Genomic DNA, 14,760 nt, shown 5'->3' with positions numbered 1-14,760 from the left:
TCATCCAGCTTTCTGCAACTTGGATGGACTTCAGATTACTAAATTCCTCAAAAACATGAAAAGTTGTGGAAAGCTGTCTACTGTGAAACCAGAACTACTCTCTAAGTTCAAGACTTCCTAATTCTATTAGGATTGCACAATAGTCTTTTAAATAATAATGTTAGAATTAAAATACCTATAGAGCAAAGATATTGAAATGGTTTCTTGTACACCAACTTTTCTGAGTTGGATGATCAAGAGGATGAACTTACCAGTTTTGCGCCTTGGGATATTGAAAGATATGGTTGAACTGGTGGTAGTTGGGCTGGTACTTGGAGAGATGCTCTCTTCAGAGATCTTTTGCTCAGAAACACAGTCAGGGCTCTAAAAAGAGAGCAGTACTAACTGACATAGTATTGACAGAAAGAATAACCACAGACAATCATACATCTTGGATTGAACATTACAATAAAAGAGGACTAAATCAGTATTTATTATAACTTTTATGCTAGTCTGATAAGAACAATCTAACTTATATATGTGCTACAATTGAAATTAAATGAGAAACCCAACTCCCAACAACTCTGAGCAATCAGAAATAAAAATATGTTTTAAAAATAAAATCTGTATTTTTGAAAGATAAAATCAGAAAATCTGCATTAAGAGGTCAAAGAGTTCTTTATGGATCAAATATTAGGATGTTATAGGAACTGACTTACCAACTTGTTGTCATCTGCTTGTGCATCCTTTCCAACTAATTCCACAGAATCTTCTTCATCATCACTCTTAAGGACCTTAGCAACTTTTTTTGATGCAGAATTCACCGGGAAGTCTTCACCGAATTCTGAACCATTTATTAATTTCCTGACAACAAAGTATTTAGCATTAATTACTGAACTACTAAATATCCTATTTATTCTCACTCACACCCTGGTTGGTACCTTTTTACTCTCCTACCATTGGGTAGGAGATACAGAAACATAGCCAGCCGTACCAACAGGCTGAAGAATAGCTTTTATCCATGGGCTGTCAGGCTTCTGAATGGGACATAACTTTATGCATGACAGACTCGTAAGGCCGACGTAATGTGCAATTAGTTCACAGGGTTAAATAAGTTGGGGAGTTGTAGTCACCATGAGTTTGTGGTGGGGGGGGCACTGAGGGAGGCTCAGCCAATTTCACAGTATGCATGTTATACTTTGATAATAAAGTGTTTATTATTATTATTTATTGTATATATTGGTTAAAAGTCAGTTATAGAAAAGTAGCAAGGACTATGTATTCAAAATCAGTATTCTTCGAAGATTTGGTAGAAGAATCATTTCAAGATTGTCTAAGATGATGAATAGACTTTGCAGCTTGGTGTATGAGTACATATCTCAAGGTAACTCACTTTTGTGAAATAAGCACATCTTCCATGTGGCTGTCTTCTGCTTTTTCTTTTTCAGACTTTATTCGTGCCAGAGGCTGGAAGAATGATCTGCTCAGACATAAATAAACATGGTTTACATATTCTTCCTCGTTCTCAGGGCTGCAGAGTGCATAATAATTTTTACAAGAAACAGAATGATATCTTAGTTTCTGACAGCTTTCCAGTTCAAAAAGCCAGAAGCTTCCATAATAAAGCAAGTACATACCGGTAGATAGCTTAAAATAGATAATGGAAAAGCGTACCTAAATAAAAGGGCAGGATAAATATATATAATAGCAGTAGCAAATGCTGCCTCTGCAAAGAAGTTGAAGAAATGGTGAATCCCCCAGCACCTGTAAGATCGCACAAACTAACTAGAAACAATGGCATGACTAAATGGCAACAGAGGTGTATTGGAATATCTTCAGGAAACATCATTTGCCTGCAAGCAAGAACTGGTAGGACCACAAAATAGGCAAAATAATACAAATGAGGAGGCTAAAGTGCTCTGGGACTTTAGAATTGAAACAAACTAACTCCTGTCACATAACAGCCCAGACTTACAGTAACGGTCAATAAAAAAGACAAAAAAATCTGGATGGTGGATGCTGTAGTACAGAAGAGAAGAGATCGAACTGGAGAAAATCCCAAAATACAAAGACCAGCAAATAGATGTAGAATGATTGTGGCAAAAGAAAACAAAGATAAAATGGAAAGATAGAAACAATTTTAAGAGGCAATTTGGGTTTAATCCCAAAACAATTGGAGCACCACTTGAACACCATCAACTCTTACAAAACCAATTGCAAAACAGTTTTAAATGGAACAGCTTACATTCTGTAATGATAATCAGACAAGATCTGCCTATCTCAGGTCCTTGGAAGTATTTAATAGGTGGATAAAAATGCCAAATCCAGTCCAAAAATCTGGCTGTATGTGATCAGCCATATTTTTTTAAAAATCACCCTTTAATTAAAAAGAAACCTTTTGGAAACTTTAATATGTCTGTCTTTGCCCAACTACTAAGAAGACAGGGTGCCAATACTTTGGCACTGTTCCTGCTCATAGTGAGCACACAGCTCAACTAATTTCTCCCAAAGGAAGTTATGGTCTTCAAGAAAGACAAAAAACAATACTACATCTACAGTGGGGCAAAAAAATATTTAGTCAGCCACCAATTATGCAAGTTCTCCCACTTAAAAAGATGAGAGAGGCCTGTAATTGTCATCATAGGTAGACCTCAACTGTGAGAGACAAAATGAGAAAACAAATCCAGACAATTACATTGTCTGATTTGGAAAGAATTTATTTGCAAATTATGGTGGAAAATAAGTATTTGGTCACCTACAAACAAGCAAGATTTCTGGCTCTCACAGACCTGTAACTTCTTCTTTAAGAGGCTCCTCTGTCCTCCACTCATTACCTGTATTAATGGCACCTGTTTGAACTTGTTATCAGTATAAAAGACACCTGTCCACAATCTCAAACAGTCACACTCCAAACTCCACTATGGTGAAGACCAAAGAGCTGTCGAAGGACATCAAAAATTGTAGATCTGCACCAGGCTGGGAAGACTGAATCTACGATAGGCAAGCAGCTTGGTGTGAAGAAATCAACTGGGGGAGCAATAATTAGAAAATGGAAGACATACAAGACCACTGATAATCTCCCTTGATCTGGGGCTCCACGCAAGATCTCACCCTGTGGGGTCAACATGATCACAAGAACAGTGAGCAAAAATCCCAGAACCACATGGGAGGACCTAGTGAATGACCTGCAGAGAGCTGGGACCAACGTAACAAAGGCAACCATCAGTAACACACTACGCCACCAGGGACTCAGGTCCTGCAGTGCCAGATGGGTCCCCCTGCTTAAGCCAGTACATGTCCGGGCCCATCTGAAGTTTGCTAGAGAGCATTTGGATGATCCAGAAGAGGATTGGGAGAATGTCCTATGGTCAGAATGAAACCAAAGTAGAACTGTTTGGTAGAAACACAATTTGTCGTGTTTGGAGGAGAGAGAATGCTGAGTTGCATTCAAAGAACATCATACCTACTGTGAAGCATGGGGGTGGCAACATCATGCTTTGGGGCTGTTTCTCTGCAAAGGGACCAGGACGACTGATCCGTGTACAGGAAAGAATGAATGGGAACATGTATCGTGAGATTCTGAGTGCAAACCTCCTTCCATTAGCAAGGGCTTTGAAGATGAAACATGGCTGGGTCTTTCAGCATGACAATGATCCCAAACACACCACCCGGGCAACGAAGGAGTGGCTTCGTAAGAAGTATTTCAAGGTCCTGGAGTGGCCTAGCCAGTCTCCAGATCTCAACCCCATAGAAAACCTTTGGAGGGAGTTGAAAGTCTGTGTTGCCCAGTGACAGCCCCAAAACATCACTGCTCTAGAGATCTGCATGGAGGAATGGGCCAACATACCAGCAACAGTGTGCGCCAACCTTATGAAGACTTACAGAAAATGTTTGACCATTGTCATTGCCAACAAAGGATATATAACAAAGTATTGAGATGAACTTTTGATATTGACCAAATGCTTATTTTCCACCATAATTTGCAAATAAATTCTTTCCAAATCAGACAATGTAATTGTCTGGATTTGTTTTCTCATTTTGTCTCTCATAGTTGAGATCTACCTATGATGACAATTACAGACCTCTGTCATCTTTTTAAGTGGGAGAACTTGCACAATTGGTGGCTGACTAAATACTTTTTTTGCCCCACTGTATATATATATATTAAAAAAGATGATACACTTTCCTATGCCTGAAAACTGTTTGTTGTCTTATTTGGGGTTCTTTCTTGTAAGCCACTGGGTGGCTTGAAAACTTATTTGTTAAGTATTTTAATTGCTGATATGTTCCTTTTACATATTTCAAGAAATTGTTAGCTTTTGTTCTTAAAATGGTAATGCTGTTCAGTCCAGAAAAATCATTTCATAGTCAAACACTTCACCCTGCAGTTTCAAATGTGTCTTGGACATCAGAAATGAAAATTTTCAATTTTCAATAAAACAAACTTTATTTGCTTTTATATGTCATGCTGTCACATACCTTATGTTGCTCTGCATTGTAGAGATCTGGATTTTTCCTTAGCTCACCAGTTCCACAAAATAGTTAGCATAAACAAGTTCATGGATTATCATATGTATTATATCCTATTTCCTAGGATACAGCTGAAAGAAAACAAGAGATGCAGATTGAATTTGAACTGTATAAAAATGTGACCTTTGGAATTCCAACAAGATGTAGTGATGGCAGACTTGGATGGCTTTAAAAGACTGAATAAATTCATGAAAGGTGTGTCTATTGGAGACCTGATGTTTCCTTTGGCTTCGGGATATCATGCCTCCATATACCACTTTCAAAAGAAAAAGAACAGGTCATATCTCTCTGTGTTTACCTCAGAAGTCCCTTGTTTGTTAATGTGAAGAAAGAAATAATCGTGTAAGGTGAATCTTAGCTTGATTCAGCAGGGCTGTTCTTTGGTTCTACTTTTAGAAGCATAACAGGACATTTTCTGGGTTGATTTTAAGCTCATCAAACCCACCCCTGCTCAACCCAGGCATACATATAAAGATAGCTATTTAGCATCTGCTTGAATGCATATAATGGAGCAAAAACTGCTATTTCTCCACTTCTGGTTGGTTCCACTTCTAACATTTGAAAAAATTACTTTTCTCTAATTTATTGTTCTATGTCCTGCCTTTTAGATTTTGAAGAATGCTATCAATCTTCCTCTCAGGCACCTTTTCTCAGCTTCTTTAATCTCTCTTAATTATTATTCCCATTATTATACATAAAATATTTAATGACTGGTAGCACACAATTATATATCTACAGTTTTATTTTTATTTTGTGGAAGCTGCCTGCAAAATCTTTTCAATGTTATTTCTCATTGGACAGGTCAGGTTTGAGCTGTTACAGATCTCATCCATAAAATGGATAAACATATGACAGCATATTACAGCACTTGACAATGGGGAACAAGTAACTTTCTAGGGAGCAGTTTTTAAAGCAGGCAACATTTGTGAAACAAAAGCTCAATGAAGATGTTAAAATAGCATCTTTTCCAGGATTGCTTGAGTTGTAGAACAGAGAAGATAACTTTTATTGTCATTTTTTTTACTGTGGGCACAATGGCACACATCAAAAAATGAAATTTAGTTAATTCAATTTAAATTTTAAATCATAGTATTATAATTTGACATGCATGTCCAGTTTTCTACATTCTTTCATCGAAACTGAAACAATAAAAATGTGGAGACAGGTAAGCTAGAATCCGGTAACTTGGTTCCTTCTATATGCTTTGTGTAAGATGTCAACATGCTGCTCTAGTTCGATTAAATTGGAGGTGTCATTTTATTTGGAGCATTAGTTAGTTATGTTCTAAGACAGTGTTTCTCAAAGTATAATTCTAAGTCCCCCAAGTCCTGTTAGGGGTCTGCAAAATGAAAATTATTTGCCAGCCTATGTTAAAAAAAAATAACACAATGTTAAATCTCATCAAATAATTGTGAAAATAATAGTGGCAATGAATGCATCAATTTTAATATTGAACATGGTAAAAATTGATAAATATAACCCATGCAAACGAAACCTATTTTAGCATCCTCTATAACTATTCAAAGTGGGAAAGGGTGAGAGAGAAAAGTTTAAGACATACTGTTCTAAAAGATCAATTGTAAAAAGGAATCACAGGCATTCAGATGAAAGTTGTTTTGGGGATGTGTTATTCAAATTTGATGGCATATTGGTTATGAGGGAGGTTATGATATTTAAGATGGCCTCAAGTATCAAATACTTTGAGTCAGAAACTTTGTGCCAGTACCCTGAAAAATTCATTAAAGACATCCTTTACCTGGATTGCTGCTGAGTTCTAGTCTATGATACCAATAATATCAGCACTAGCCTACTGCATAATATGACATTAGATTCCTTCCTCCAAGAACCCAAGCAGTTATTATACTTCCTCTAATTTCCTCCTCTAGAACAGCACTGCTGACAGCTAGGTTACATTTGTATTCTACTGTAGACTAAAAACTGCTATCATTACTGGCACTAATCCTGTTGGAATTTAGTGAATGTAATAGAGACGTCTAAAATCTCTGGAACTATTAAAATTTAAAGGCTTTTCTTCTGCATCAAATTATTTATAATATTTGCCATACTAGCAGATAAAAGTTAAAGGGGCTTTCTAAACCATTCTTCTATTCCATGTTAATATTTACACAATATTTACATAGCAAGCATGTGGAAATTACTATTGTCTAGCATTATATATGCAATAAATACACATTCATAGTTTTTCTTCCATTTCTCCCTCATTAACACAGCATTTTTAATAACTGCTGATCTGCAAGACAAATGATTGCATAAAGAGGCACTAGACTTTCTCATTCATTTAACACACATTTGGAAATATATATATGCAAAAGCAAGGGAAGAAATAAAATCCCACAGATCATACAGCAAGAAACTAAGTCTGAAAATGTCTTTTCGATGTTTTGCAATGCTGCTTCTCTCTTTTAACTCATCTTCATAAGACAAGCTGTTTTATATTGATTTGCTTTAAAAAATATCACACTTTCTCATAAAATTTGCCACAGTAATTTATACAAGAGCATACAAATAGAATATTATAAAAAGGATCCTTGGGGACTAATATTTCCTTTTGAAAGGAATGGGTAGCTCTGTTATTTAGCTTGCCTCCATTTTCCCTCTCGTTCTGACCTATCTTGCAGCCACTATAAGAACAGAAGAGCCAATAAATATAACAATATTCTAAAGTCTCGCTTATATTTAGAGGAAAAAAAGAGGTAGGTGTATCTGTGTGGGTGGGTGGGGGGAAGTGCTATCTACAAGAACAGTTAATAGGGGAGCTTTCCCACCACTTCCTTCCCTGCGATTTTCAGAGAGGAATCTCTCTCATCCCGTTCTATCCTGGACGCACAAATTATTCCCGCCAAAAGTATCCCCCCAGTCGCGCGAAAGCTCCCTCGGCAGTCCCGCAGCGGGGGCAAGCGTGCGCGCGCGCAAAGCGAAAAAGAATTACCTGCCTCAGCTTCAATGTCTCTTCTTCACCTAGTAACATCCCGCCCATTTTCTTTTTCGCGCGAAAAAGCAAGTTAGCTATCGGCGGAAAAAAAACAACACTAGCGAGCCGACCCTGACGTCATAGGTCCTCGACGCCTTAGAAACTCCGTAAAATGTCCCTCGTTTTCTTTCGTCAACTTCCTCAAGCCTGCTGGGAAATGATATCCTGCTTGAGAAAAACTCGCTCATTTCTGTTACCAGAAAGAGTTTGAATAATTACTGAGATTGCATTCAGAAAACGAAGGTCATGTTTGGGAGGAAGACGAGAGAGGGGAAAGCCTAATAGAAGTATCTATGAAGATTCTCAGTCGTGGTTGTCCCAAAGGTTTTTCAGCAGGCAACTAGACTTTCTTGTTTTTCTTTGAAGACGTTTCGCTTCTTATTCAAGAAGCTTCTTGAAATAAGTCTTGAAACCAAGAAAGTCCAGTTGCCTCCCGAAAAAGCACCTGGGGACGACCTGATAGAAGCGTTTGGCTCTCAGCCTTGGAAGTTCACAAAGCTTTGCCCTTTCTCATCCATTTCAATACTGCTGCACAGTGGTGATTTGTTTATTTAGCAAATGGCACACAATGTCAGGGAAATCTACAAATGCTAAACACAATGCAATCTTGTCAGCCTAAATTGCTAGTTCAGTGTGTCAGGCACTTGTGTGCCTATACTCGGTGCATCTCTGAGGCCAACTAGCTTACAACAGATGACCAGCGATGCTGGGGTTCTTGGCTCTTCCAGGCTCCTCTGCTGGTCTTACCTCGTGTTACGTTGCTTTGTGTCTGGCTAGGGCCAGTGCTGGCCTCCACTCTGTGCAAACACAAAGGCAGCTAGGTTTTTCCCATTGAAGTGGTACCCATTTATCTACTAGTGGAGAGAAATTGGCCCTTTAAATCAAAAGTCAATCCAAAAGGACCTAAGGTTGGCGCGCCTGATCCCCAAGAGCCAGAAGGAAGAGAAAAATTCTGTGTTTTTTGGGGAAAAGTTTGGGGTGATTTCCGTGAGGGAGTTATCCGGGATGCCGGCTGAGGGAGTTACTTTAAGCAAGGTTGATGGTTATATTATTTGGAATCACATTGGGAGTGGGGTGATATTGTGTGTGTAAAAAATTATTTTTCTTGGCATATTTTTTAAAAAGTTCATTTTTCATTTCAGTCCTAACTGGTTGCCTTCTATCATTTGGCTGGGTTACAGACTCCTAAAGTCTTGTTTTTGTTTTCCTTAGGTGATTGACCAGACTCAAAGAATAGGATATGGATTTCTATTCAATCCTCTCCTGGTTCGCCAGAAGGTGGATGTGGAAAGAGGAAATCAGTTTATAGCAAAGGGATAGTGGCAGCAAAGAGACCTACTGTAATTTTCCAGTTTTCCAGTGCTATTACCTCAGCAGTGAAGGGCTTCAAAAATAGAGCCGGGTTGACCTGAATTTTCTTATGGGAACTGAAAATGCTCTAGCTATTGCTTAAGTTACTGAGGAAGGAACCTTACAAAATATGTATTTCTAAACATAATAGAAGGACATAATTGTTTATAGGGACCCGGCTAACATGGAGTTTGGAAAGAGCACATTCTGTCCTTGACAGTACTTGAATGGGAGACCAGTTCCAAATACCAGGATTGGGAAGTTGGTGGCAAACACTATACACCATTGACAGGAACACTGCACAAAGCTGAGCTGACCTCAAAGGAGGTTTGCTCTATATACCCCAAGATACCTCTTCTGAGGTCTGCAAAATCAGAATTATTTGCCAGGCTGTGTTGAAAAATAATATTAAAATCCCATCAGATAATCATGAGATTCTTGAGTACAAGTTCTCCTCAGGGCTGCATCCTAAGTCCGCTGCTTTCACCTGTTGACCCATGACTGTTGTGCTAGGTTTGCCATCAACCATATTATGAAGTTCGTAGATGATACAACAGTAGTGGGCCTTACTCATGATGACAATGAGGGTGTTTATCACAAGGAGTTGAATGTTTGGTGAACTGGCGTAAGGAAAACAGCCTAGTTTTAAATACTGGAAAAACTAAAGAGATCATTGTCGATTTCAGAAAAGGCAGGCACAGCCACACTTCTCTGTGCATTAATGATTTACCTGTGGAGATGGTTACCAGCATCAAATTCCTGGGTGTGCAGTTAGCAAGTAGGCTGGCTTGGTCGCTCAACAGCGAGACACTGGTGAAGCAGAGACAGCAGCGCCTGCATTGTCTGCGTCGCATAAGAAAAGCACATCTTCCTTCCCCTATCCTTACTACTTTCTACAGAGGGACGATCAAGAGCATCCTATCATAGAGTACCACAGTCTGGTTTAAAACATCACTGCTTCAGACAGAAAGGCGGTGCAGAGAGGGTGAGGATGGCTGAAAACATCATTGGCAGTTCCCTCCCTTCCATTCATGACATAGCACATAAGCGTTGCTTGAGCAGGGTCCATAAGATTGTCTGGGACACTACACATCCTCTTCACGATCTGTTTTCCTTGTTACCTTCTGGGAGGCGGCTCTGTGGTATCCGAAGCAGAACATCCAGATTCAGTCACAGTTTTGTTCCATACAGTATTAACCTTGTGAACTCTAAAGCTTCCTCCTTCCATTATGTATTCAAGTTGGACAGTGATTAATATTTATATGTTACTTATATGTAAGGGTATAGGTCATAGGTCGGCAACCTGAGGCTCCGGAGCCGCATGCGGCTCTTTGAGCCTTCTCCTGTGGTTCCCAGACTCCTCTGCCATTTGCACAGAGACAGAGACAGAGAGAGACACTTGCGCTTCCTTGCTTCTCTCTCTGTTTGTGTTTGTTTGTGTGTGTGTGTGTGTGTGTGTGTGTGTGTGTGTGTGTGTGTGTGTGTAAAAGAGAGTAGACTCACGGTGTATTCCGACAAGCTGAAAAGCTTTTGGGGTGGGGCTCCTCCCTTTGCTGCGTCTCTGCAGGAAACAGGAAGGGCAGGAGAGAGCTAGCTAGCCCAGCTAGGCTGACTCAGGAATTCTGGGAATTGAAGTCCATGAGTCATAAAAGAGCGGAGGTTACCTACCTCTGAGCTTGTTGGAGAACAGCTTGAAGCCAGCTTGCCAGGTGAGCAGAAGATTGGAGGGGGGGGGGAGAGAAAGAGAGAGAGAGAAAAAGAGAGAAATAGAATAGAATAGAATAGAATAGAATAGAATAGAATACAAATATATATATTTGTTTTCTGAGGTTTTCGCGGGTGTTTGTATGTAGTCTTTGGTTATTCGGGTTTTCTCCCAAGTAAAATTGGAAGTGTCTTGGCGACGTTTCGACGAAGTCTCATTCGTCATCTTCAGGCTGGTGCTTTCGGCTTCGTGGTTCTAGGAGCACGAAGCCGAAAGCACCAGCATGAAGATGACGAATGAGACTTCGTCGAAACGTCGCCAAGACACTTCCAATTTTACGTGGGAGAAAACCCGAATAACCAAAGACCTACAAAACAGTGATTCCTGGGTAGACTCATATTAAACAATAAAATATACGAACACCAGGAAGTTATAAAACTATAAAAAGTTTTAATAAAACCAGAATAAAACCAAGCTTTCGCTGGCATCTGCCAGCATCATCAGGGTAGTCTCCAGTCGATGGGAGAAGCTATTTATAAGTGTGGCGTTCTTTGCGCCCAGCTTCTTGACCTCGTCATGGGTCCCAGCCAATCCACCTGCGTTTTGATCATAGTTTCTGTGTTGCAAGCTGTAATTTCCTCACTTTCCTTACTTGTGCTGGTACCGCAGCTCTTCCTCCCTTCTTTGCATAACTGTAAGTCGGGGGGACTCCTTAATTCCACGTAATTAGATGTGCACTGTCTGTGTTTATGTTGTTTATTCACCTCATCCTCCTTCTTGGTACTCTCTATTTCTCTTCTCTCCCCCTGTTTCTCTGTTTACGATCCTCTTTCAAAACTATACCCTCATTGTTTGTCTCTGTAGCCCATGATTCCATTGTGTTTACATCATCCTGTTTCCCGATCCTTCGTATCACTTTATTAACTCCCCTTTCTATTTTCTCTTCAATGGGGGTGATTTTAACACCCTCTCCAGAATTCGTGGCACCCACAAATTGATTGCTGACCCCTTTTTCCGAGGGGGCTGTCCCTTCACTGTTGTTTGTGTATTCACTCATTACTTGGGGGTATGCAATCTTCCTTAAAAGGAGAGGGGCGGAATCCTTACAGTCGTGACTTGCATCTCCTTGTGCATTCCTACGGGGAGTCGTACCTCTCAAATGTCTGTAGGAGCGTGTGGAAGCTCTAAGATTATAGCGAACAGGCTTCTCATCTCCCCGTTGTTCTCCTGCGTTCCCAAGGCAATAACAATTCAAATGGGAAATGTCATTAATAAAGTTAGTTGCAGGATCGCCGGTGGAATTACACGTGGCACTCCAATCCTTCGAATCATGATTGTTTAATAACCCAAAGTCTATACCAGATCGCTTTTTTGTCAAACTCCTCGCTGTTCCCGGGGAGACCCTCAATTCATCGGCACTTGGCTCTTGGTTGTCAATCCACTCCTGTATCCATGAGGGAGGGGCATATGTTTCAGCAGGTGGAGAGTTACTCTGCTGCTGGTTATTCCCTGTCTGGGTGTTTCCAAAGCCCGTCTCCTCCGTCAACCCTCTTTGCCGAAGGCACGTAATGTTACATCGTTTTTCTCCGGAGGGACGGTCACGCATTGCCCATGTTCTTAATATTACATGTGCTGGGCATAGGTCGACATGTCTGTTGATGGATTCTTCGTTAGAGAGCCACACCTCTTTAAGGAGCCGGCCCCCCTTCGTGCTGTCACTGGCCATCACCTGCACGTTGCTAAAATCGAACCTATGCCCAGATTCTAGCATATGCGCCCCGATTTGGGAATACTGGTCACCTCTCCTTACCGCCAACTTATACTCGTGAATTCTAGTTTTGACACGTTTGGAGGTCTCCCCCACGTAATTAGCAGAACAACCTTCACAGTTGATCCTGTAAATGACATTGGACTTCTCTATGGTGGGGAGTGGATCTTTCAATCTCATCACCTTAGATTGCAGCGTCTGGTTGGGGTTATGTGCCACCCTCACATCATACGGTGCCAATATCCTAGCCGTGGCTTCTGAGACGGTGTTAATATACGGGAGAGTGATACAAAGTCTCTGCGATGTATGTTCTTCTGTATGGGACCTGATGGGGAGGGAAGGTCTGGATGATAGTCCATGGCGCTTGATGAACTTCATAGGGTAACCATTGTGCCTGCACACCTTAAAAAGGTGCTTCTTTTCTTCCGTCCTAGACTTTGTTGCGGCCCTAGAACCAGCCATACACCACATTGGAGTAGGAGAGGAGACCAGAAACACCATCAGGCAACAGGTCACAGGTTTGGTTATGAATCATAGGGGCCACCAAACCCTTTCTAAGAAAGAACTAGAGGCTTTAAATCAGCTTAAAAAGGATGACACCATCCTTATAATGCCAGCAGATAAGGGGAGGGCCACTGTCATTATGGACAAGGCGCAATATATTGGTAAGGCATTGTGCCTGCTCAATGATACCACAGTTTATAGAATGGTAGACGGTGACCCCATGATGGCCCTTAAAAACCATACTAATAAATTAACAACCTCAAACGCAGTAAGAGGCTTGATGAGGTTACTCTTAGACACCGCAATGCCCAGATTTTATGGCCTTCCTAAGGTCCATAAGGAGGGGGTCCCCCTTCGCCCGATTGTGGCATTTAAGGACACTCCGACCTCAGGCCTTGCCAAATGGCTGAGTAATTGCATCAACCATTTGGTTGAGGGTGGTTCTACTACTCTCAAATCTGCTGAGGATTTCCTTGACAGGATCAGGTCTTTGAGAATAGAGGATGATGAGGTGATGATATCTTTTGATGTCGTCTCCCTCTTCACCTCTATCCCACAAGATCTGGCCATCAAGACGATAAAAGACCTTCTCGAGAAAAAAGGTTTAGGTCACCAGCAGGACCACCTTCGGCCTCAGGACCTCATAAATCTATTAGAAGTATGTTTAAAAACATACTTCACATTCCAGGGCACTACCTTTGAGCAGGTTAAGGGCACCCCCATGGGATCACCAATATCCAGCATCATAGCAGAGGCAGTGCTGCAGCAATTGGAGCATGTAGCGATGACCCAGTGTTGTACTAAATTCTGGGCTCGCTACATAGACGATACATTTGTCATCATCAAGAGGAGCCAAAAAGCTGGCTTTGTGGGCATACTCAATTCAGTGTGCGTGGATTTGCAGTTTACGGAAGAGGAAGAGCACCAGGGTGAGTTGGCATTTCTTGATGTCCTGGTCCACCGCCAACCTAATGGAACCCTGAAGACCAGGGTCTACCGCAAGTCCATGCACACAGATAGAATATTATACTACGATAGCAACCATCCAGTGGCCCACAAGGCCAGCTGCATTAGAACACTCTTCAAGAGAGTAGGCTCCCACTGCAGCAATGCCAAGGCTAGGACGGAAGAAAAGAAGCACCTTTTTAAGGTGTGCAGGCACAATGGTTACCCTATGAAGTTCATCAGGTGCCATGGACTATCATCCAGACCCTCCCTCCCCATCAGGTCCCATACAGAAGAACATACATCACAGAGACTTCGTATCACTCTCCCTTATATTAACACCGTCTCAGAAGCCACGGCTAGGATATTGGCACCCTATGATGTGAGGGTGGCACATAACCCCAACCAGACGCTGCGATCTAAGGTGATGAGATTGAAAGATCCACTCCCCACCATAGAGAAGTCCAATGTCATTTACAGGATCAACTGTGAAGGTTGCTCTGCTAATTACGTGGGGGAGACCTCCAAACGTGTCAAAACTAGAATTCACGAGTATAAGTTGGCGGTAAGGAGAGGCGACCAGTATTCCCAAATCGGGGCGCATATGCTAGAATCTGGGCATAGGTTCGATTTTAGCAACGTGCAGGTGATGGCCAGTGACAGCACAAAGGGGGGCCGGCTCCTTAAAGAGGTGTGGCTCTCTAACGAAGAATCCATCAACAGACATGTTGACCTATGCCCAGCACATGTAATATTAAGAACATGGGCAATGCGTGACCGTCCCTGTGGAGAAAAACGATGTAACATTAAGTGCCTTCGGCAAAGAGGGTTGACGGAGGAGACGGGTTTTGGAAACACCCAGACAGGGAATAACCAGCAGCAGAGTAACTCTCCACCTGCTGAAACATATGCCCCTCCCTCATGGATACAGGAGTGGATTGACAACCAAGAGCCAAGTGCCGATGAATTGAAGGTCTCCCCGGGAAC

At 41.3% G+C, this 14,760-nt stretch overlaps 1 protein-coding gene across 5 annotated transcripts in view; it reads right to left on the bottom strand.

The window, feature by feature from the left end:
- The window catches only part of LIG1 (DNA ligase 1), a 28,726-nt gene extending 21,127 nt beyond the window's left edge, over positions 1–7,599 (bottom strand). For 3 of the 5 annotated variants that reach the window (XM_039347295.1, XM_039347298.1, XM_039347299.1), the window contains exons 1-5: positions 7,460–7,599; positions 4,459–4,580; positions 1,373–1,459; positions 699–843; positions 252–363 (exon numbers count right to left, since the gene is read on the bottom strand). In XM_039347295.1, the coding sequence (XP_039203229.1) occupies positions 252–363; positions 699–843; positions 1,373–1,459; positions 4,459–4,475 (361 nt within the window). In that variant the 5' untranslated portion in view covers positions 4,476–4,580; positions 7,460–7,599. Of the gene's footprint in view, positions 1–251; positions 364–698; positions 844–1,372; positions 1,460–4,458; positions 4,581–7,295; positions 7,411–7,459 lie in introns of those variants that run through there. The other 2 variants (XM_039347296.1, XM_039347297.1) reach the window with 2 other exon arrangements.
- Positions 7,600–14,760: the final 7,161 nt, after the last annotated feature.

This window comes from Crotalus tigris, unplaced genomic scaffold (genome assembly GCF_016545835.1).
Source record: "Crotalus tigris isolate CLP2741 ecotype Arizona unplaced genomic scaffold, ASM1654583v1 scf7180000018058.1502924, whole genome shotgun sequence".
In the NCBI taxonomy this organism is placed as follows: domain Eukaryota; kingdom Metazoa; phylum Chordata; class Lepidosauria; order Squamata; family Viperidae; genus Crotalus; species Crotalus tigris.
This window is presented reverse-complemented; position numbering and strand designations above follow the sequence as displayed.